The sequence below is a fragment of the Fusarium musae genome, chromosome 2 (assembly GCF_019915245.1).
Source record: "Fusarium musae strain F31 chromosome 2, whole genome shotgun sequence".
Taxonomy (NCBI): Eukaryota; Fungi; Ascomycota; class Sordariomycetes; order Hypocreales; family Nectriaceae; genus Fusarium; species Fusarium musae.
The window spans coordinates 3,488,983-3,512,881 of NC_058388.1; the positions used below are offsets into that span (position 1 = coordinate 3,488,983).

The 23,899-nt window shown below is 50.2% G+C and overlaps 5 protein-coding genes across 5 annotated transcripts; 3 read left to right on the forward strand and 2 right to left on the reverse strand.

Moving 5' to 3' along the window:
• Positions 1 to 488: 488 nt before the first annotated feature.
• J7337_002970 (uncharacterized protein) lies at positions 489 to 1,762 on the forward strand (the record flags this gene model as incomplete). Its single annotated transcript, XM_044820695.1, has 3 exons — positions 489 to 693; positions 853 to 1,003; positions 1,060 to 1,762. The coding sequence occupies 3 exons, from the start codon at positions 489 to 491 to the stop codon at positions 1,760 to 1,762; spliced, it is 1,059 nt and encodes a 352-aa protein (XP_044684995.1).
• Positions 1,763 to 2,143: 381 nt separating this feature from the next.
• On the reverse strand, positions 2,144 to 4,218 carry J7337_002971 (uncharacterized protein; the record flags this gene model as incomplete). Its single annotated transcript, XM_044820696.1, has 4 exons — positions 2,144 to 2,813; positions 2,871 to 3,230; positions 3,285 to 3,933; positions 4,035 to 4,218. The coding sequence occupies 4 exons, from the start codon at positions 4,216 to 4,218 to the stop codon at positions 2,144 to 2,146; spliced, it is 1,863 nt and encodes a 620-aa protein (XP_044684996.1).
• Positions 4,219 to 4,775: 557 nt separating this feature from the next.
• On the reverse strand, positions 4,776 to 6,203 carry J7337_002972 (uncharacterized protein; the record flags this gene model as incomplete). The annotated part of the gene is made up of 1 exon (XM_044820697.1): positions 4,776 to 6,203. One exon carries the CDS (start codon positions 6,201 to 6,203, stop codon positions 4,776 to 4,778), a length of 1,428 nt encoding a protein of 475 aa, XP_044684997.1.
• A 688-nt stretch (positions 6,204 to 6,891) lies between these two features.
• Positions 6,892 to 11,469, forward strand: J7337_002973 (uncharacterized protein; the record flags this gene model as incomplete). The annotated part of the gene is made up of 1 exon (XM_044820698.1): positions 6,892 to 11,469. One exon carries the CDS (start codon positions 6,892 to 6,894, stop codon positions 11,467 to 11,469), a length of 4,578 nt encoding a protein of 1,525 aa, XP_044684998.1.
• Positions 11,470 to 18,753: 7,284 nt separating this feature from the next.
• Positions 18,754 to 20,871, forward strand: J7337_002974 (uncharacterized protein; the record flags this gene model as incomplete). Its single annotated transcript, XM_044820699.1, has 4 exons — positions 18,754 to 18,931; positions 19,103 to 19,533; positions 19,586 to 19,870; positions 19,924 to 20,871. The coding sequence occupies 4 exons, from the start codon at positions 18,754 to 18,756 to the stop codon at positions 20,869 to 20,871; spliced, it is 1,842 nt and encodes a 613-aa protein (XP_044684999.1).
• Between the last annotated feature and the right edge of the window lie 3,028 nt (positions 20,872 to 23,899).

The window sequence follows — 23,899 nt, forward strand, 5'->3', positions numbered from 1 at the left end:
GACGGGAGGGACACAATACGGTAGGATATCTGCATCTTGGAGTATTTAGAAGGACATAATCATGGCATGTACTTATGCTAACACGGAGTGACTCAAGTGAGCCTTTATGAGAATGACACGAACATTATATAAACATTGTCTATGTTGTCTCTACCTCAGTACCTACTAATCCAACAAGCGATAAGGTAGTGCTTTCATTGTAAGCCACAGTGATCCCCCCGGATGGGTGCGAGTAGTGCTACTCGCACTGTCATTTAGCGGATGCAAACTCGCTACGTAAAAGTGGGGCAGACTTAGGGTCTCGCCCACCAAACCGCAAAAATATCCTAACCTACTGAAATTTCGTGAGCTCGCAACCTCCCACTCCATCACCAATTTCGACGCCGCACGACCCGAGGTAAGAGCTCAACGCCAGCTGTTGCAATTGATCTGGACCTTTTCCATACTAACTCAAGCATCATCAACAGGTCCAAGTCTAAACCTTCGCAATGGCTTCGCGACCTACCGTCTCTATCATCGGCAAAGATGGTGCTCCCACTGGAGCTACCCACACCATTCCCGCCGTCTTCACCAGCCCGATCCGACCGGACATTGTCCAGCAGGTTCACACCGGTATCGCTAAGAACAAGCGACAGCCTTATGCTGTGAGCGAGAAGGCCGGTCACCAGACCTCTGCCGAGTCTTGGGGAACTGGTTAGTATACGATGTTTTCTTTACCCAGATTTATGGTTTTAGAGGGGAAATTTTCTGTGGGCGGGGAGAAAATCACGGAATTGGACGAGGGAGAGATGAAAAATGCTATGGGATTGCACGGCGATGAACAGAACAACAGGCTAACCACATTGCAAACAGGTCGTGCTGTCGCCCGTATTCCCCGTGTCTCTGGTGGTGGTACTCACCGTGCTGGTCAGGCTGCCTTCGGTAACATGTGTCGTTCCGGTCGCATGTTCGCCCCTACCAAGATCTGGCGCAAGTGGCACATCAAGGTCAACCAGGGCCAGAAGTAAGTCCTTCTTCGACCGCGAGGCTCGTAATTTCAAGGCTAACGTACAAAACCAGGCGATACGCCGTCGTCTCTGCTCTCGCTGCCTCCGCTGCCGTTCCCCTGCTCCAGGCCCGTGGCCACCAGGTCAACTCCGTCCCCGAGGTTCCTCTGGTTGTCGACTCCGCCGTCTTCGAGGGTGCTGCCATTGCCAAGACCGCTGCTGCTTTCGGTCTCCTGAAGGCTGTTGGTGCTGGTCCCGATATCGAGAAGGTCAAGGGCTCCAAGAAGCTCCGTGCTGGTAAGGGCAAGCTCCGTGGCCGACGCCACCGCCAGCGACGTGGCCCTCTTGTCATCTACGACCCTGAGACCGATGGCAAGGAGCTCGTCACTGCTTTCCGCAACATCACTGGTGTCGAGACCTCTCCCGTCACCGCTCTCAACCTCCTCCAGCTCGCCCCTGGTGGTCACCTCGGCCGCTTCATCGTCTGGACCTCTGCTGCCTTCAAGGCCCTTGACGAGATCTACGGTTCCACCACTGAGGCCTCTGCCCACAAGCGTGACTTCCTCCTCCCCTCCAACGTTGTCTCTCAGGCCGATCTTACTCGTCTGATCAACAGCTCTGAAATCCAGAGCTCTCTCAACGCTCCCAAGGGCGATGCTGTCACCCGCCGATCTGCTGTCCAGAAGAAGAACCCTCTTAAGAACAAGCAGGTCATGCTTCGCCTGAACCCTTATGCCTCCGTGTTTGCCCAGGAGGCTCAGAAGAAGCAGAACTAAAATAATGCTCGACTTGCTGGGTGTGCAGCGGGTTAAGACGGAACTAGATGACGGGTCTTGCATGGTTTGATATTGAGGCGTAACGGCTTCTTTGACGGTTGAGCTCTATTAAAAATGAATCAGAGATATGATACGAATTACAGCCTGACTCGGCATTGGTTCCACAACTTGATGTTTATTTAACGTAACTGTGATCTTAGCTTGCTATGTTTGCTTTCATCGTGATTGTCGTAATAGTAGTCATTTTCATTTTCATGATTGATACCACACATATATGTGGCATCGAGGCTGTCCTGTACTGTGGCTATCTCTTATGTTGGCAGCACGGGCTATTTTCTTGTCCAATGCTCATCATGTAGTAACTCTGTTCATTGATTTACTCTAGCTGAGCAACTCTTCGAGTAGCTTCTCAATCTGTACCGGATCGTTAATCTTGAAGAATTCACCCACAGATCGCGCGAATCTGCTCGAGCCGTCGTCAATGTTCTCGTCGCTCTCTGCTGCAAAGCACAGTCGTATATACTGCCAGCCACGCTTTTCCCGAATCTCCGGCGTGGCACTGAACATACTACCAGGGCTGCCCAGCACCAGATGAGGTGCATGTGTACTATGGATCAAGAATGCATTCGCCAGTGCGGTGCCATCAATGACAGGGGCAATGTCACCTCCTCTGGACTGGTAGAGAGGATGCTTCTCGAAGTGGACACGCACCCAGATAAACATCCCTCCACGGGGCCAGTCGAAATCGAACAGGCGTATCTTGCTGATGACGTCCCGGTCCAAGTCTGGGTCTTGGGACGTTGACTGTCTCGGAGCAAATGCATTCTTCTCAAGGATAGAGCACATTCGGGTCATGCGACGCTCATACTCGCCACGAAGTCCCTCAAGCCATCGCACCCAACCATCAAGCTGCCAGCCAGTAAACGAGTGCTTCTCTGCTTCCGGGAGAGAGGAGAATGTCTCAAGAGCTGATGAGTGAGGGCCTAGAATGGCTTGAGCAATGAGTGCTTGGACGAAACCCGAGGGCTGGCCAGTGCTGGTCTCTGCGATCCTATTCATCAAAAATCAGCCTTTACGATATTGATTACTGAGATACAGAGTAGCATACCTAGTAAGACGTTCGATGATTGCAGGTTGTGCAGTGACATAGCCCAATCGGGAACCAGGAGCAACTGTCTTGGAAAAGGTATCGAGGCGAATGACACGGCCGTCAACATCAATGCTAAGATATGATGGAACAAGCGAATCTATGAAGTCATAGCCCGATGACTTGACTGTCTTGTGTGAATCGGCCACTGAGGGAATAGCATAGCCCCTAGCTTTAGCTTCGTGTATCGCAGCGGAAGGGAACTGCAGATACCAATACGGATCATCTTCAACAATGATGATGTCGTACTTGCTTGCCAGCGCGTAGATCTCCTTTCGTCTCTTAACGCCTACAACACCACTGGTAGGGTTATCTCCCATGCTGTATTCAGCGGTCAGTATACGCGCGGGTTCTTAGTTAAGCCAAATTACTCACGTTACCGTGTATAAGAAATGTGGTAGTCTTCCGTTTTGAGTATTCCAGTTCTCGAGCACCTCTCGCAGACCACCAGATCCTTCGACTATCATACCTTCTTCGTCAATCTCAACTGGAACAACGTTGACTCCAAGAGGCCGAGCTTGAGTAAGGATATTACCAAACACAAAGGTCTCACAGAGCATGCCCGGCCGCTCTTCTACGGGATGTAACCCCTCATACCAGGGGTCAACTAGGAGCTGAAGGACCTTTGAGAACCCATCCGTGCCGCCATTGTTAAGGATGACATCCGCGCCACCTTGGTATGGAACGTTTGGGTGAAGCACTTGGTTCGTGAATTGTCTAATGAAAGAGTGCAGTGGCGGGTAGCCAGTCACCTGTCCATACTGAAGGGCAGTGGCAAGGTCGACCTTCTTAGTGATGTCTGGTTCATTTAGAATCTTTGGTATAGAGATCCTAGACGAAGTTTTGTTATAGTCTGGATTTCTCGGGGCGTTTTTGTCTGAACTGTTGCTGTATCCAATAACACTACCTGACAGAGACTCAATTGATGCCTTGTCGGGGTAATTCGGTGAAGGCTCCCAACGGTCCGCGTTGGATATCTGAGCTTCCAAGGTATCGAAGGGGAAATATTTGACATTGGGCATTCCTACCGGCCGTGTTAGTACGGACGTGTAAGACGGAGACTAACAATCAAAGTTTCGGTGCCTCGGTGCCGGGATTGTCGATCACCGACCGAATCCTACCCACCTCCAGCAAAATTGCTGATACCCGGAATCTGCATGAATTTGTAAAAGGCCTTAATATTGCTCGGCTTGCGATTTCTAGTCACTCTCGAGAACAGGTGCGACAGGTCTTTGGGTGGAGGTAGAGCTTGGAGAGCCGTCGCAGCTGGCGAAGCCGGGGCCGTAGCATCAGTTGCGGATGGTGCCATTGCCAATATCAAGAACAGTTGACTTTTCAGAAATTGGTATGTTCTCAGGCAAGATCTTGGAGGACGTAAAGGCAATCAATATGTAAGAATGAAAGAACACAAGCAGATAAAATGGATGTTCTTTTCCCCTCTTCAAGTACCCTTGAAGTTTCTTCGCGTATCTCTAACCGGATGTTCTAATGATAAGGCAATCCAACTATTGCCCTGTCTGGGTTGGACCGGACCTGTTCAATCGCATTCCCGATGGCCGAATTGCCCCCAAACGTTGGATCCATGGTCCTTCGAGCTGCATTACAAATCCAACCCCGACTCCCGCCATTCTAACCCACCATCACAACATCATTGCACTCGCACCATCCCAAAAGACCCCATAGTTTGCCGAATCGGACATGGAGTGAGTGGGAACCACCACCAACGGTTTGCTTGACAGTCTCAAGCCCCTGTCCTAAGCATCCTATCACATCGTCTGGGGTCAAGGCGATATTGAATCGCAAAGTCCTAGACAAATGGCGAAACTGTATTGCGAATTTCCGTAATACCTCGTCTTTCAGTCTTAATCAGAGCTCTTCTCCCCCCTTCTCCACATCAGGTTGAGCTCCAGGCTCAAAGTGAAATCCAATCTCTTCAAAAGTCTGAGCCTTGCAGCCCCGTTGTTCGAATTTGGCCTTGGCTTTGAGGAACATGCTGCGCTGCCACATAAGTTCGTCATTCCAGTAAGGCGGCTCTTTTCCTGGTCGCTTGGCCTTCATAACCCAGTCGTGCAATTTGTTGATGTAGTGACCATCTCCGTTGGGACCAAACACATGTAAAGCGTCATCTTCCTGCTTTTCCAACGCCTGGCTCCAAGCTTCCATTGCTTCCCGAGAAGGGAGCTCAATGTCGTTGGACCACACAGCTGAAAACAGAGCTGCTTGGCTCTCGCTCAATGGCCAAGGGGCTGCTTTCATGTTGAGACCTGGGAAAACGAGGGTTGGATGCTGGATATTGAAAACATGCTGGTACAATCCATGCACGCCTCGGCCTGTGGTGATGAGCTGGTGGCCTAGATCCCCGAGAAATGGGAAGCTAAAGAGGAAGCCGGTGCAGAAGATGATGGCGTCAACATCCGTCTCAACTCGGCCATCCTTGAAACGGACTCCCTTCTCCTCAACCAAGAACTCCTCAACCTCTGCTGTTTCCGTACACCCAGAGTGAGCTAGTCGATCTGGGGGTGTAGGATGTCGGACAGACAAGATAGCAGGCTTTCTACACTCCTGATTGATCTGCAAAGCAATGTCGAGCCCAGACGGGCCATTACCAATCACAACTACCTTGCTGCCTCTAAACGGATAGGGAGTGCGATACTGTTTGGAGTGCGTAATCACTCCGGGGTAGGCCTCGTTAAACTCTTTCAAGTTCTTCATATTGGGCAGATAGGGTATAGAGTAGTGGCCGTTCGCAACGACCAAGGCATCAAAGGTATCCGTGGTTATGTCGCCACTATTGATAGTTGATTGTGTTTCAACCTCCCATCTGTCCCGACCATCTCGCACTTTCAGATTCACCCGCTCGACGCGTCGGCAAAAGCGAATTAGGGGTTCGACATCCTCTGCATACTTGACCAGATAGTCCTCGATCATAGGCCTCTCGGGGAAGAGCTTGGAGTCCTTGGGAAAGGCTTGGTCGGAAAAACTCATGACGTCTTTTGGGATATTGGCGTGTAGGTTCTCGTACATCGGCGAAGTGAAAATCGGAGCTGACGTCGAATTCCATCTTATGGGGTTTTCAGGAGGGCAATGAGGATCTTGTTGAGGCACAGGACAAGTTCCTGGGGCTAACCCATAGTATCGCCAAATGCCGCCAACGTGGTCCTGCTGCTCGAAGATGGTAATGTCTTCAAAACCCTTTGCAATGAGATATTTCGCTGCTGCAAGTCCAGTAGGACCGGCCCCGATGATTGCGATTTTGTGGACATCGAAAGGCGTTGGCTGAGTCAGAGAGCCCATATTGTGCTGTAAGAGATGAAGCAACTAATAAGAAAGCCTCCCGTCCTAAGCATGAACCGATTCTTCACTGGTGTTAAGTTGTGAAGCAGGAAAGATAAATCAGCAAACCAACAAGTTGCCTAGGTAGGTAATCAATTTCTTCTATGGACAAGCCTGGGAAGAGTCATCCGCTTTCCCTTGCCATCAAGATACGCCTAAACCTGGGTGGGGGGTGAGAGCCATTTCGACTTTGTCCCGACTCTTTTTACTGCTTCTGTTAAGTCACAGTAGTTCGGTGCCTAAGGTGTTGCTTCCCATTGGAAGTACTGGCCTGTTGTCGGCCCCAGAGCCGCATAAGAGCCGCCCCCGGCGATTTTCAACAGCACCTCAGTGATAGACTGATAAGGGAGGCTAGACCACAATCCCTTCACCGCCTTCTGCTTTCGGACCTGTCCCCACCACAGCTTCCTCCTTGCTCGGAAGCTTGCATATCGATTTCACTGTTCCAACAACAATTCACTCCACGAGCAAATCAGCGCTTCGAACGCGGTTAATAGCACCTTGACCAACGGGAACGACATACGAGATGCGACAATCATAAAATCATAGAAATAACAACAAAAACTGTCGCACATGATTTAATACAGCAACACGGTCCCTCTGGCTTTTCAGGTCCCGCCGACGCGACTGACATTGCGACCAAACCACGATGAACAGCTCGCAACCCACAACATCACTACTCGACCAGGGCGAGCCTATATCAATCGCCCAACTCAGTCCGGATGTCCTAAGCCAAGATACGCGAGTCATAATTGGCACCGTAACTATCACATGGCCATTTAGTATCCTCAACAAGTCGATCGCATTTCTTTTAGCTGAGCGAGACTTTCGGCTACGACGCGAGAATGGCCAGGTGCGGATCCGTTTCCATGGTACAGCCGCTAGGGCGATCGCAGATTCATCGCTAGGAGCTGGGGATGAGGTTCGTGTGAGCCTGCAGGGTGCTAAATGGGAGAAGAACGAGACGCAGACCCAAGTCGCAGGAAGCACACTTGCATGGCAGCTCGAATTCTCGAATCGCTTGGTACTTGGAATCCATCGACCCGGAGAAGAAAGAGACACATTGCTCAACATCGACACCCCAGACGTGGAGACGGGAGTTACTACCACTAACAGCCAAATTGATAATACTGACCAAGTCGACACCCTCACACCCGTGCCCGAGCGACCTGCTACGCCTACGCCTTTATCTCCAGAAGCCACCTTGCCTCTGAAACGAACTGCTTCATCGACCTTGGATCCTCTTGAATTCGCTTCGCCTGCTTTCCTCAAACGAGCGCGTGTCTCTTACGGGGCATTATTCGAAGGCGACATAGACATGCTAGATGACGAAGTTGGCAGGATCAAGTCGAAAAAGCGCACACGGTTCAGTCTACCTGCCAACTCTTGGCGTTACACTAGCCGATCCCCTAGTCCTGAGCCTGAGAATGATCATGAAGAGGAAGATAAAGAGGAGACCTATATGAGTAGTGTCTCGCCGCGCAATGGTGAGACAGAAGATACTACCACGAACACACCAGCGCGGCCAGCGATGGTAGATCAAGGTAGTCAAACAGTATATGTTGACTTTACTCCAATGTCCAGTGTGCAGGTTTCGGCTGAATCAAGACCAGTGTTTGGGTTGACACAGACGACCCCGACACCATTTTCCCGAACGAGACCGTTCGAAAGGGACGACTCTCTCATGAACCAGTCTTTGCCACTCGCAGAAGTCTCGACAACACCACAGGGGATGCCACAGAGGACAGACGAATATTTACTGGATCATACCCCAAATAACATGAACACGGATATGCCTTTCAGCTTCACTCCACAGACCGTACTCTTTCCTCAGGCCTCGGGCTATCTTTCGGGAGAAAGTTCTCGAGATATTGTAACAAATTCGCCCAGTTTTGTAGATTATCCAGCTGAGTTCCTGGAGACCGAAAATCTCCCTCGGAATGCTGTAGAAGCTCTTGCGGGTCTCGCTGGTCCTGAATCAGCGTTTCACTCTACATTCGCTGCGACTTCGCAACCGCCTCAGACTACTTGGGCTGTAGAATCATCCCCTGGACCCCGCTCTGTAGTTGCTAGTAGCGACGCTGAGAATCCAGTTGAAATCTCGAGCTCTTCGCCAATAAGAGAACAAGGGTCGCCGGAGTCTGGCAGAGACCACCAGTTATCTCTCTCACGAGAGAACACGGATATGAACACAACCGCAAACGCATCTCCAGAACCCACACTCGAGGAGCCGGCCAGTGAAGCAGAGTATTATCGCGATGGTGGTGATGAGCCTGGCGATGATTACGACTTAAGGAAGTACTCCCGCACGCACGATGACGATGATGACATAGAGACATCTGAAGAGGAACCCGATCTAGATACCAATGACCCTGACACGCAGATCATGAACCCCGACGAAGATGGCGCGGATGGCGACGAAGATGTCGTAAATCAAGAGGAATATCTTGACGACGAATACCCTGACACGTACGAGCAACGATCTGACATTGAAGCGGAAGAGTACGAAGGGTCTGAAGGTGACGCGGAAGGTGAATATGACTCGGATGAATATGATTACTATGATGAAGATGGCGCAGAAGAGGAAGTAGACAACCGCCCTTCTGCTACTCTTGTATCTAGGGAGCCCATTGTCATCGACCTGCTTTCAGATTCCGAAGATGAGGAAGCACCGGCACCAGAACCACGACTGGAACCAAAACCAGAGACAACAATGGATGCAGAGGCCAAAAATACAGACGACTACTCGGGATTTGGCATTGAAGAGGCGGAAACATCACCAATGCCCAAGATAGAGGGAGATTCTGAAGTCCCCGAAACAGATGAGATTATGGCTGAAGGGGAAAGCCAGCGTCTACCGCGGCTCAATACGGACGAAGAACCGCTGTCTTCATCAAGAAAAGAGGGGGAGCAGGAAATAGAGACACAAAGGGTTGACAACGGCCAGATGGGTTCAATGAATGAGGGCCAGGTCCCTACATCCCATATTGCAGGCTCGACCAAAAATGAAGCTGAAGTTACCGAGGCCACGATTTGCGCAAACGAGCTTCAAGGGGACAGTGAGATTATAGACAACGCAAAGTCGCCTGTTCCTTCAACTGCCCGGCGGGAGTCTCCCATCGCAGAAGAATTGCAGCCCCGTGGTTACGAAGCTGGAAAGGAATCAAATTCAATGGAAACGGAAGCCTGTGATATCGACATGGGGAATGCTCCTCCATTGCAAGGAGAAGCAAAAGGGCGCGAGACAAACGACATTGCTTCTGTTCCGTCTGCTGAGACGGAACCACTAGGCGAGACCGCAGTTGAGCCTGAAGTGACAGCCGAAGCCATGGACATTGATAAATTACCTCGCAGACCTACTCCAACGGCAGAAATTCCTGAGGCCAACGTTGATACTAGCGAACAAGGAGACACCGCGACCACGGAAATTTGTTACGAAGCATTAACACGCCCCCAAGAACCATCCCAACAGCCACAAGAGACCCTATACGATGATGCAAGATCGTCGAATTTCCGCAAAACGGTGCCGTTGTCTGGCGAGACCCAATCTGTGGCTTCCGAGATTCAAGAAAATATCGAATCTCAGACATCCCAAGATATTGAGCACTCTGAAACGCATGAAAACATATCGGACCCCTTGTCAGAGATGGCAACTAACCCAGCTTCTCACACGGTTAATGCCTTGTACCAAGCCGACAAGGATGAAGTTGAGAAGGCAGGCGACGAGGCACAGCCTGAAAAGGGTGGCCAAATTTCCCCTCCGCCAACGCAAAACCCAGAAGTCCAGACCCCGCCGGAAGGCAGCAACAAATTCTCACGTAACAGTTCTATCGAACATCTTCCCACTCCTGGCGGCACACAACAATTGATCGAGGTCGATATAGTCGACACAGTCAGTGTCGTCACTCATACCCAACAGATAACGGAGGAGGAGGATGAAGGACCAGAGAGTCAGATCATGGCTGAGATACTACAACAGTCTCCTATGCGATCCGAAACACACCTGCCTACGGATCCTGCTTTGTCCACAGTACTGTCGCAAACCAGATCGCCTGACCCCACCGAACCGGTTGATAGGTCACTTATTGGATCTTTTCAAGACACCGAGGCAGCATCTGAGGTCATTCTCGCCAAGTCTTTGCGGCCGCGGCGACACAGGCCAGCTAAATCATCAGGTGGTAATGACCACGACGATCCTAGTCTGGCATTTATCACAGCCACACCCACCTTGAAGACTGCGGACCGTGGAAGCAAGCCCAGCAGTCCAGCTACATCAAGCAGCAAGACACGAAGTAAAATGCACCACGATGATCCCAGCATCCAATTGGCAGGTGGCTCGGTGCAGGCAGATACAAAAAGCAAGGGGAAGAGAAAAGCAACCGATGATGAGAGTATTCACAGCGTGGACAACAATTCACCAGGATCCCAGCGAGTGCTGCGTTCGAGAAATGACCACGGTGACCCTAGCATATTACTTGCTAAAGGTTCAAGTCCATCGACTCGCCAGACTAGAAGTCAAAAGACGCCAGATCCAAAGCAAGAGACCCCTAGGCGTGAAACTCGCTCGGTGTCGCGAAGTTTCCACAGGCAGGAAGAGTCCCCGAACATGTCGTTCGCTCCGCTTAAATCACCTTCCATTGCTGGCTCTACAGCGACGGTGCCTGAAGAAGAGGATGTCAAAACTCTGAAAATGCAGCTGGTCAAAAGCCTACGAACGAATTTGCCCGACTTTCTGCCGCTTAAGATGCTCAGCAGAAACTCAATCGACAAGATGACGGATATTCTTGCTGTCGTAACACAGTCACCGCCACCTCCACACCGACCGAAGCACGGCCCTCGGGATTTCATGTTGACTTTGTCCCTGATCGATCCGTCGACTGCGCCGACCCAGGTCCGAGTGGCCCATATCTTCCGGCCCCATCTAACATCCCTACCGGATGTCGAGAGTGGGGATGTTATCCTCCTCCGCCGGGTCAAGGTAGTGTCAATGAAGGGCCGTGGCTTCGGCGTCCGTTCCGAAGATGGCTCGTCCTGGGCAGTCTCGAAATACAACGAACGAGAGATTCTTACGCAGGTCAAGGGTCCACCTATAGAAATTACCCCAGAGGAGATCGAATACGCCAAGGGTCTGCGGCATTGGTGGAGCCTCCAGGATGACAACGCTATGGGCAAGATCGAGACGGCGTCCCGGAAGGTGACCGAGGCAGGTAAAGAGAACACCAAATGAGTGGACGGGCATAAGATGAAATATTGCGGGTTGGAGAACGTGGCAGCCTACGGCATATAGAAAAAGGGCTTAAATGCATTGCTTTCGTTTATGTATTTTGGAGATTTATGACTGACGGTGTTTTGGGAGCAAACGACATCAACAAGCAATATTTTGATATAAGGAGGTTGCTAAAAGGATCACAGCATTCTATAGCTAATTAAGCCCTATGGCTGATATTGTAATTATTTGTTTAACTCGATTTTTTTTTCTCCGTGTATCAATATCCAATGCAGTCACAGGCAAACAAAACAAAGCGTGTCAAATCTACTTATGCCGAGGATATGTTGACCACGTGTAAGCTGCGAGCAAGCTTAAGTTTAAAGTACGAGCAAAGCTGATGGCCCGATATCGGGATAATGTGACTCTTTTGCAAGTTCTCCAGGCACTGATGGCTTGTGACAATGAATGAATATTCGTGTAATTACAAGTAGGCAAATCATTGAGGAGTCATAAGGTAGCGTCAGTGACAAGGTTTGGTGGAGTAGGATAATCTGGGGGAACGGAGGCTTCACACCAGACAGCTAGATGGGAGCTAGGACGAACGGCAACGGGACTTCCCCAGATGTCAGACGGTTATGTTGCGTCAATGGTAGCACTGGATTCTCAAGGTAAGGCAAGGTCAGGGAGTTCTATGGAGTAGACATATTTAGCACGGAGCCGCACCCTCGGTACCTGTCCGTGAGTGGGCACGGGGTCGTCACGAGCTAACTTATGAAGAGAACAGGCCTCAGACATTCTCTGGGGTTTAAATTGAACTTGCTAGATCCTCTATCCGGAGAGGGGTGTATTCGTTTATGTTAAGCGAAGCCGGTTTGAAGAATGTGGTTGCAAGTGACGTTTGTTTTTACTCATTAGAGCAATAGTAGCCCATGTCTTGGTTCCTGGAGTTAAAGGCATGTGTGGCGGGGTAGCTCTTCGTTCTAGAGGGAGCTCGGGGAGTGTGAGGAGGTTCGGGGAAACGGAACAAGATGAATGTCAACTTATTGGTTGATGTCGAAAGAAGCTCGGGGTGTGCAGTGGACGAGCTATCCAAGTCTGGCTGGCGTCTTGCCGTTCAACAACCCTGATGTTTCTTCGGCAAAAATCTAGTCATCTACTTGAATGAAGTTGGAGCAAGGCTTAAACATCACATGAACTATCGGTTTATTCTTGCAGTCCAACCTACTGAGATGGTGTTAGTCCTGATGCGGGGACGGGAATTTTCTTTTGCTTGCTTAGATGACCTCCTACGCTGGCCAGCTAATTAAGACAAGGGCAGTTCTCAGCCTGACCGAGGCAAGCCAATCTAGGATTTGGGAGCATATGAAGCTAATACATTGCTGCTCTTCAAACACCAGGCATATCAACAAGGGCTGTGGTTCCCAACAGAAAGATGTCGGATTCCCAAGCCGAAGTAACCCAGGGCCAGGCACTCGCTTATGTGATGTGGTTGATATCTCTGATACCGGTGGCTGATTTCCAGCTATTGTTGAGCTTGTTGACGTCGAAAATACTCGAAGCCACCATAACATATTGGCACTCTATTGGATATGTTTATTTCGGCAAGACTAGCCATTACTTGCTGCATGGGGATTTAGTTTGTCGATCTTGGGCCATCGAGGAGCTGATTTGATATGCCACAACGGTCTAGATACCGCGATACCGACACATATCCCGCGAAACATGTATGCTAGGAAAGCATAGTAGGTAATTCGGCGTTGCGGAGGGTTGCCCGTGAACATCAAAGGTGAATGCTTGCTAGTGTCGAAATACTCCAGGGTAACACTAACAATATCTGGATGGACGTAAGGACACGATCCTGCAGAGGCCGAAGCTTGTCCGAGAACACAGACATCAGATGCCGTGGCTTGGACTTGTGATTATATGTGTCATCATATGCATGGATGCTTGTTGTGCTGGGGAGTTATTGAGTTTCAGTTCAGTAACATAAATTTTGTTGACATCTTGACAAAGCCCCGATCTAGACAAGTCAACAAGATCCCGGAGAGGATAGACGAATGCGGGGTGACGGCATGGCACCCAATAGGCGGGCCGCCTGGACGATTCAAGGCTAATTTTCTATCAATCGTCTCATTTTATGTGAGCTGAATGACTCAAATTGAGTTGGGAAAGAAAGTCACGAGTTGTAGTAGCGAATACTGTAGAGAAACTGTCGACAGTTTTGGGTATGGCAATGGTAACTCAATGATTACCAATGCTTCCAGCTCCAGACCCAAAGAGAAATCCCCCTTGGAATCAATTAACCTAACTCAATTTTAGCCAGGGACCGAGTGGAACTCAGGTGAAGGGAAGAAGAAAAAAAAAGGTCAGGCATGGTGAGAGAGAAGTGGGGTCACCTTCCTGGAGATTCCGTGGTGAGACGCGCGAGACCTTGAACCTCTAGAGGTTAGGCGTACCCGAGCATGCCCCTGTCTCGCACCTTCCCCGCTGTATCCATTTGTCGATCTCCACTATCCACATGTACATCAGCAAAGTACCCGCTGAACTCTGATAAATGCATGAAATTAGGCTTTGGGATACTTTCCCGGACAGGTCTCCTGCAGCCTTTCGGGAAGACGGCCTGAGGCCGGGGTGGTTCAGCGCTTCCTGCCTGACCCGCGGGATTGCTTCTGGGCTGGATGGGCGCTAGTGAGGGCATCCACTCGGGCAATGTCGGAAGACTTTTGATGGAACTGAGTTATTGAAGTCGGGAGACATTCCCTGGTTTTCGTCTGACGGTCTGACCCAGGGAGGCGGAGCCCAAGATGTGCATGCGGAATAGCAAATGAAACAGTATCTGAGCCCAAGGAGGTTTGTCGAAATGATTTGTGACTTGAGCTCATCTGAGGTGAAATCAGGTATCACAATTAGGAGGAATCAACAAAACTTGATAGGTACCTGGGCAGAGGATGACGGGAGGGATGCGCATGAGCTATTGCCTCTTTGGAACAAATTTCCACTCAATGACTGATGGCAGTAAGTTTCTAGGGTTGCAGAGTGTATCTGATACGTAATGCCACTTCTCCTACAGTAAACCGTTGGGGAAACGGCAGCGCTCTGATCACACACCTAGACACTGTCAGACACTCATTTCCCGTCGATTTCAGGCCAGAGCGAATTTCGGTGAGTCGGCCTGTGAGAACCCCATTTACGAGATGCGTTGGTAAGCATCTAAAGATAAGCATCTAAAGATAGGCATCTGTTGTGGCCATGGCGCTGCAAGCACATGGACTTTGCTGACCGTATCTTACGTACGACGCAAAATGATAGTAATAATGCAACTCACCGTGTGCCTAAGCCTGGGGGAGACGCAAGATGATGGCAATCGATCCAATCTCAGCAAAAGCAAGCAAAACGGCTGCGCATGCAGGTCTAGTGTGCGTGGATCAGTCGCACCTCTTTCCAACGGCATTGCTTCTTACTGATAACTGCAGCACACAGTAAAGAGCGGAATTAGACTCTAGAGTCTGTGCTGTTAATGATGATACCAACATTGAGACAAGTCAGTTCATACTCCGTACTCTGTAGAGATGCACATATCAATGATTGTCAGACCCTGAACCCAGTAAGGGACAACATCGTCCCGATTACTCCGTACTGGGGTTTCTCTTTGCATTTCACATGGTTGCATGATATCCTCCCAACTCTGTACCCCTTTCTCGGCCTCAAAGGGTCGGGCCGTTGAGAAGTGGTATGATTTGTATCTAGAGAGTCAGAGACCTGCCTGTACTGCTTTGCCTATGAGCAATAAGAGAAACATTCGAAACTGGAATGACGATATTCTCATATGTTCATGCGTATTGTCGGACAGATGTTCCTGTTGTGAATTGCTACGTCTACCAGTCGAGATAGTGCCCCACAAGTATCCGCAACCTTAGCACAACGCTCGAGAACATATGGCAACAACGGGCTAGAAAGTTGGCGTGAGTTCTTATTCTGTTGTTTATAGTAACAGAGAAATACTTCGATACTGCGTTTTCGTGGAGGACATTTATACAAACTACAAGTAAAAACCATATAAAACGGTACAAAACAAAGGCAAAAACACCAAAAAGTCCCGATGGTATTGTAATAATAACAGCGCCTGATGTAAATTGAGGTCAGATCAGTGGACGCGTAAGAGTTTACCCTGGATACTGGACAAACTGAGTAAGGTACTTTAGCTTTCAAGCATATTACCTGGTAGCAGGACAAATGAAAACACATTGAACACAAATACCAGATTCCTTCAGGCTTGCATAGCTTGCAAATTCAGTCTCAGAAGCCCAATCACGACCTCAACAACAGATGTAGCGTCCACAATGCCCCGTCAACCGGAGCAGCTCCAGAGAGGGGCCTCCAATAGTGGATAATATCGGGTTCCGGTGGGGCCCTCGCCGGGGCCTTGTGCGCCGAATTTGATGATTGCGAACCGAGACCTTGTTCCGAAAGCACGACATCGGGGTCGCAAAGCGAGACGTTGTGTCTAAAAAGGTCATTCAAAAGATCGAAGCCAATCCAGGCATGGGCTATTATTCGGTTAAAGACAACACAGGGATTCTTTGGCCTCTTTCTTGTTTTGGTTATTGCAATTTCTTTAAACTTGAGCTTTGAGGCTCAGTACTCTCTTTTTCGTGTCCTTGATTATCCATTTATCCACATTGACACAGAAATTGCCGTCTACCCAGCACCCGTACCTTGCCCTGCTTTGATGAAATCCGTATAAGCAAAGCCCTGCTAGTCTAATGTTTTTCATGATCTTCCCCCCCTCGAATCTCATCTTGTCAACTATGTCTGACATTTTTTTTCCTTTGCGTGTACTAGGTTCTAACCAGGGTTTGGACAACGAGGTGGAACCACTTAAGTTAGCCCCCGTAGTCGGCGCCGTTGCCCTTTACTGTACCTCCGTTTTCCGTCCTCAAATGCTCGTCGTGACTCTGCCAAAGGTTACTTTCCTCACCGTTCTATGACTGAGCACGGCAGTCGTCGGCCTGTACCCTGGCTTGTGAGAACATTAGTAGAGATACCGGCTTCGATTGAATCAAGATACGGCCGATGACGGTAGATTTCTATCTGTAGGCAATATATAGGGTGACTCGTTTTAGGGCTATTGCACTACGGACAGGGAAATGAAATAATCAACATCGAAGTCCTGGAAATACACCACCTCGCCTCTCTCTGATTAATACAGTATTTACTCAATTATCAATATCGGATATCTCCTTGCTATTGGGAAGGTCCCAGCGCCTATGATTCTTGACAACACGACTTGACCCCCACTATCACCCCATTTGAAACATCGTCAAGTGGTTTCTGCGCCCATTTACAGATACCTACATCGGTGTCCTTACTGAGCCTCACCAAGGTAAATCGACCTATAACCCACGAGCGATTGGCTCTATGGAGTGTTTTGCCGAGTGTCTGCATCTGGTTTCTTTTGACCGAGATGCGCATGTGGAATGCTCTTCAAAGTGGTCATATCACTGATCGTCTAAGGGCTCGACAACATCTCACATCCCAGCGAAACGCATCGTGAAGCGGACGCTCACCCGCACGTCCATAGGGCACAAACCTGCTACGTACTCCACAGTCAAAGCCACCGAGCAGAGAACGTAATTCAAAAAGTCAAGTGACTCATAGACACGGAAAGATAGAGGCAAGTTTGAATAAGTCATGTTCGGGACTCTTTCTAATACCGAAACAGTTGCCAAGCTCCCCCAGTATTTGGCGAGTTAGAGTCCTGCCTCAAGAGGAAAGAAGACAGAAGCTCGACCTGTAGCTTCCGCAGCCAGGGTCCTCGTCTCAGTTCCATCTCCCCAGCAAAGTACGTATCAGCCAGATTTCTGTCACAGCCAAAGGGGACTAGATGAAAGATACATCTTTCCACAAGTCACCCGCTAGTTCCCCCGATACATGAATATCCCCAATCCTCCTGCGTCCCACGCGGCATCCCAGCTAGTGCTTCCACTGGTCCCACCCTCTACTCACCTTTCAGCCCCAATGCCCAAGAAGAAAATTCCCCCATGCGGTTATCCCCATCCATAGCAGCTCGGGTGTTGTGTATCGCAGTTGATCTGTTGACCTCAAGTCAAGCTCAATTCATCCTGTTCAGTGCGAGTTCTTACTAGGAATTCGGTCTGTGAGAGGGATGTTACTTACTACACACCCATGCTATTTCTCACACCCACGATCTATCTTCACCATGTCTCCCGTATTCCAAAGGCTACCTCATCCCCTCCCTATCCATCTCCTCGAATGAAAAGCTACAAGGATCTGCTGCGTTTACTCGGTCGCGCCGTAGACTTTTCGTTGGCGCCCTAGTAGTGTACCGGTACCGAATTACATGGCTAACAGTCCACTCTCAAGGTGACAAGGGCGTATTTCTGGAGAAAAAAAGTGAAACCGCTTTTTGTCCGTCCGTTGCCATCCGTCTTGCTCCGTCGTTGTCATCGCTTGTCGTCCTCTCCTCAACCTCGCCAAAAATTTGGGTTTGGTTTCGCAAAAAAATTGGCTGGGCTGCGTCTGTTGCAGTTAATATCCCCTTCCTACGAGGACAAGACACGCCAAGCAGCAGTATATGCATAAACGCACTCACAATCTCATTCTTACACACCTCACAACATCAGATAAGCGTCGGCCGCAACATTTGTTGCATCACAATCCCTTGATTCATTCACTGACTGATTTCCCTGCCCTACACCACCCAACAAGACAAGACGCACCCCCGTTCCCCGAGCTTACCCCTGCTCCCTCTCCCCCATACTCCGGTATCTCTGCGAGTTTCTCATCTGAGCTACGGTACCATTGCCATTCTCAAACCCAAACATGGGCCAAACGCTCTCGACCATGACAGTGGCCTCGCCTTCGGGACCCGGTTCCGCCCAAAACGTCTTAAACCGACTTTTCTTCGCTAGTGGCCCCTTGCGCTCCGCGACATCGTCTACTTTGACCCGTGCTTCTACCCGCTCGTCTACTGTTGTTCCCCCAGTCGCTGTTCTCACGGCGACTACTAATAATCGCCGCCCTCGACCCTCAATCCCCAGGCTCTCCTATCCATCCTTCTTTCCGTTCTCATCACCCCATCTCTCATTGTCTATGTCCATGGCGTCTTCGTCTCCTCATAGTACCGCCAGCTCTGAAATTGCCACACCTCGCTCTAGATCATCAACAGCATCATCCCCGTGTGTACCCCCCTCCCGTGCCCCGACCCCTCCTCCCCGTTGCCTATAACTATATCTAACCTCCCCATGTCTTTCTAGACGAAGACTTACAGATTCCAATCCAATGTCCCCCGTCGACCTTTCCAAGATCGAACAAGAAATCAAGATGGCCGCCCTTGATCAACACCGTGGCTACGTCCAAGACCACTATGCAGAGGTCAAGCAGGACCGAACACCTGAATATGTTGACGAGTCCAATGCTGCCGGCTACCAGATTGTCCGAGAACCTCTCTGGAACAAAGGTAAGCCGTCCCGTCTCATCTTGTCAATTGCGACAACACTTGTTGTCACCGCTATGGCGCCAGGGGCCTTGCTACCACTTGTAGTCATGGAAGGTGTCTGTCGCTCGTGATGAATTCCTTCTTCACCGGCTGTCATACTTTCCTTAAGCATGCTAACGATCCTTTTTGCAGGACTTGCCTTCACGCCCGAGGAACGCGCCTCCAAGAACCTCACTGGTCTTCTCCCCCACACAATGGAGAGCTTCGAGACCCAGTGCGCCCGAGCCATGAAGATGATTCAGACCCGTCAGACACCTATCGACAAGTACCTTTACCTGTCCACTCTCAAGGACCAAAATACCGACCTTTTCTATCGTCTCCTCATCGACAACATCCGAGAGCTCATGCCCCTCGTCTATACCCCTACAATCGGTGATGTCTGCTTGCAATACTCTAGCCTTTACACTCGCCCCGAGGCTCTGTACATCTCCATCAAGCAGCGAAAGTCCATTCGTGCTATGCTCCGAAACTGGCCTTGCCAGGATCCCGAGATTTGTGTCATCACCGATGGCTCTCGCATTCTTGGTCTGGGCGATCTCGGTATCAACGGTGTCGGTATCTCTGTAAGTCGATCGCAAAACCACACTTGAAAATACCCCTAACCTGGAACACCAGATCGGAAAGCTTGCTCTTTACACCGGCGCTGCTGGTATCCACCCCTCCAAGACCCTTCCCATTGTCCTTGACTGCGGTACCAACAATGAGGAGAACCTGAGGGACCCCTTCTACCTGGGTCTCCGACAAAAGCGACCTTCATACCCTGAGCAGCAGGCTTTCATGGATGAGTTCATGGAGGCTGCCCGCGAGGTTTTCCCCAGCATGGTTGTCCAGTTCGAGGACTTCGACAGTGAGAAGGCCTTTGGTTATCTCGACCGTTACCGAAACCAATACCGATGCTTCGTAAGTGAATCGATGAATCTGATCAATTTTCAGCGCTGACATGATTATGATAGAACGACGATATCCAGGGAACTGGTGCCGTCGTGCTGGGTGGATATATTGGCGCCGTTGAGCAGTCTGGTGTTCCAATCGAGGAACAGCGACTGGTCTTCATGGGTGCTGGCTCTGCTGGTGTCGGTGTTGCCAAACAGCTCGTTGAGTACTATACACGCCGTGGATTGAGCGAGGCTGCCGCCCGCGACAAGTTCTGGCTTGTCGATACCAAGGGTCTTGTTACTAAAGACCGTGGTGACCGCCTGGCTGAGCACAAGAAGTACTTTGCCCGAACTGACAACAATGGTCACCAGTACCGTACTCTCGAGGAAGTCATCGAGTATGTTAAGCCCAGTGCCCTGGTTGGTCTCACTGCGACCTTCGGCGTCTTCACCGAGCCCGTTGTCCGCGCTCTCAAGAACTCTGTCCAGGAGGGTGGCCTTGAGCGCCGTCCCATTCTCTTCCCTCTTAGCAACCCTCTCACAAAGGCTGAGTGTACCTTTGAGCAGGCCATTGAGTGGACTGAGGGCACTGTCCTCTTCGCTTCTGGCTCTCCCTTCAACCCTGTCAAGGCCAAGTTTGGTGACGAAACTCACCACACGGTCTACCACCCCAACCAAGGTAACAATGTTTACATTTTCCCTGGTCTCGGTCTCGGTGCCATCCTGGCCAAGGCTTCTCGAATTACCGACGAGATGGTTTACACCTCTGCCGCTGCTCTGGCCGGCTCCCTAAATGCCGATGAGGTTCACAAGGGCCTTATCTACCCCCGCATTGAGCGTGTCCGTGATGCTAGTGTCATTGTCGCTCGTGAGGTCATGAAGGCCGCTCGACGCGGTGGTGTCTCTGAGCTTCCTGAGTCCCAATGGGCTGAGTGGGAGGAGTGGGGTGATGTTGCCCTGACCACATACATCAAACAGCGTATCTACAACCCCCTTTGCTTTGCTGATGCTAAGACGCATCTGTAATCATGTGCACACTTGTGTATGATTGCAAGCATTGCCATTTGAGGGTTGGTAATAGGCCAAGATGCATATCTCGACCATGAAGTGCTCGTCGTCGGGATTGCACTTGCAAAATGATTGCGGTATTTGAGTGACTTGAGTATACCAACCCAGCTGCCTTGTGCAGTCTTGAATGCCAAAGACCAGCTGTGGTTACTCTTGTTATGTCATGTTATGCCACACGCTATAGTCGGTGGTCTCTAGTACTCTGCTGAGCGAGCCTCCGTGATGAGGCTTTTTTGTTTTCCATAATCTGCTTGACGTGTTAACGGCTATTAATTTTGTTTACATCTGGCATGAACCAGACAGGATGGGAATAGAGGCGAGGTTAAAAAAGAGATGGAAGAAGACTTTACATACCAGTCAACGAGATATTCGAAACAAGCATTGCTGTGCCTTGCCTCGCCCATTTCCAATGTGACATCTGATGTGGTGACTGTGATGGGATTGTTGGATCAACGATTCAACTAGCGATGAAGTACTGCGAGCCTCGAGGTGAGGTGATTGGTTGGCCACAAAATGCCGTGGGTAGATATGTTGGTGACTTGTCATCTTCTGCGATCAAAATGTGGGTGATTGTCCTGGGGCTTTGCGAACTGGCACTGGAAAGCAACATATGAAGGTGCTAAAGACCCAGTCATTCTGGGAAGCACCATGACATGCCCCAAAGCCCAGGCATGCTTTGCCTGTCTCAGCATGAAGGATCAAGTTCTGGCGAGATTGGGGTGAGTGACTCCAATGACCCTCTGCGCTGTTCATGTCGATCAAGGCCTGGCCCCCTGACGACTCTGACTGAAGGGCACCTGTTATCGTGGAGGTGACCAGTGATCACGTTGTAAGATGGTTGCCATGTCCAGGATTGCCAGTGGGTATTTGGGTAGTTTCGGTCCAAGTTGTTGTTCTTGTTACATAGAGGAAAGAATGACGATATGAGATACAAGAAGATGTGCGAAACTTTGCTTGCGATGTCCGATCGCTCAGGCCTGTTGACGTTGTTGGTTTACCAAGCAAGCTATGTTGAATTGCTGGAGGAGATTGTTTGTTAGGCCGCCGCAAATCGATGTCCGAGAGCATAAATAGAAACTGAGGCTCTTGAATGTCCAAAGCCAGGCATTGATGCCTGTAGGAAGAGTTGAGGCGAGTCAAGGGCACCACTTGGGCCCAGAGAAATGCCACAGGATCGTGATCGTAACAAACGGGCAGGTGAATGTGAGGGAGGGTTACAACTTGCTGGGGGTAGGTGGTTTTTGTCCCTCGCACAACCTAAGTCAAGTCGTAAGATGGGAGGACGTCAAGGCCGGTTGATAGCCGCAGCCGCTTCAGGACGTCGGTAGCCGAGCCAAAGCTCGCCTGGAGGTTCGGGGATGGCGTTTGCCAAAGCCGAGCAGGGGGAGTCTACATATGCAGTGCGACGGCGCGTGGCTGCGGCAGAGGGCATAGGGCAAAATATGAGACATATTCCTGTCATAGAAAACGTACCCTGTGCCATTGGGCAACGGAGACTAATGGTGGAGGGGTTTTGTACTTGTATTTGAGCAAGGCTTGTTGTTGATACCATGTACTCCGTAGCGATGTCTTCTTCAACGGTGTTATATTTGCGGTGGTGGGCACACCTGAGGTACCTTTGGGATTGTTGTATGTGGAGTCCGTCTCGGGCCCGGGCCCCAGCTTTCGATAATAACGGCGGAGAGTGCGGAAGGTTGGCGGATGGGTGTAGGTAGCTGAGATGTTTTCTTTTTACACAAATTATCATACGGAAAGGGATGCTAAACTCTATGTCAAAGAAATTATGTTGTTGTCTTGATTTCATGCCTTCTGTACAGAGTACTCAGGCACACATGACGGGTTGAAAGACAATTTCGAGGATTACTAAGTTGGCCGCCGTAACTGAGCATCTACTCCATACTGAGCAGTGTAACAAAATAGTGGCAAGTAAGTGCTTAATCATCTCTCACTCCACTAATCATTTACGTCTAGATGGTGTGTGATCGTTGAACAGACCAACTCTCAGCTTCGATCAAGAAGCCTGTTCCTGGTTCGTATCACGCATCAACAGCCCGAGAGAAAAACTCCGTAGTGGGGATTTCTTCACAAACAAGCACAACATTTGACATGGATTGCGGTAAATCGCTCCTCTTATATGGATGAGTTGTTGGGGAGTGTCAAGAGAATGCCCGAGGGTCCCGAGAATTCTACGAGACTGACCGGCGTTATTTCCCTACAGTCATCATCGGCCAGAAGTGATGTGCTTAGACCAAGCTGTCAGTCATTGTTGATCTCGGACCTGAATTCGACGTCCTCGGTCCTTCGCGCATTACACATCTGTGCGTCGTGAATACAGCGAATGATGGCACGATCGTCAACCTTTGGGTTACGGAACATGTCCAGGGCGGGAGATCGGCCACAACACCACCCCAGCTCGTTTACTACTCCGTACAGACTTGGCAGATTACTGGAATAATGCGGAGGGTAAAAAAGCTAAAGTCCTACGGAGAAATACCGATATCCAGGGTGAAGGTGAAATACATCTATCAAACCCAGTCCAAAGCTCAACCATCAGGGCCGGCCATGTCACAAAATAGCCCCTGTCTGGGCTGGGCTGGGCTGGAGCTGCATCTGCATCAAGATGGCTTTGACCGGCACAAGACGACACGATGCACGACGAGGTTCCTGGCCCACTTGCACCCCATGGAGAAGCACAAATAACCTGCTGAAGGATTAAAAAGCGGAAAATACCTGCTCTCATTGGAGTTTGATTTCCCCTGCCTTCATGGCTCAAACCTCGAGGGGCTCAACTTGACCAGGCAGGGTTAGCCGGATGTCTTTTCCCGCCCCCCTTCGAGCTTAGGCTTACAGTAGCCCTCCGCAGTGGTAACCAGTGGGCTCGGGTTGTGGCCGATGGGGGAGGTGATCTCAACGCCGGACGCACCGGGGCCGGAAGGGGATCCACTGCGGGTTGAACTCCGCTTCAGGCGGACTGACTTGACCTTCG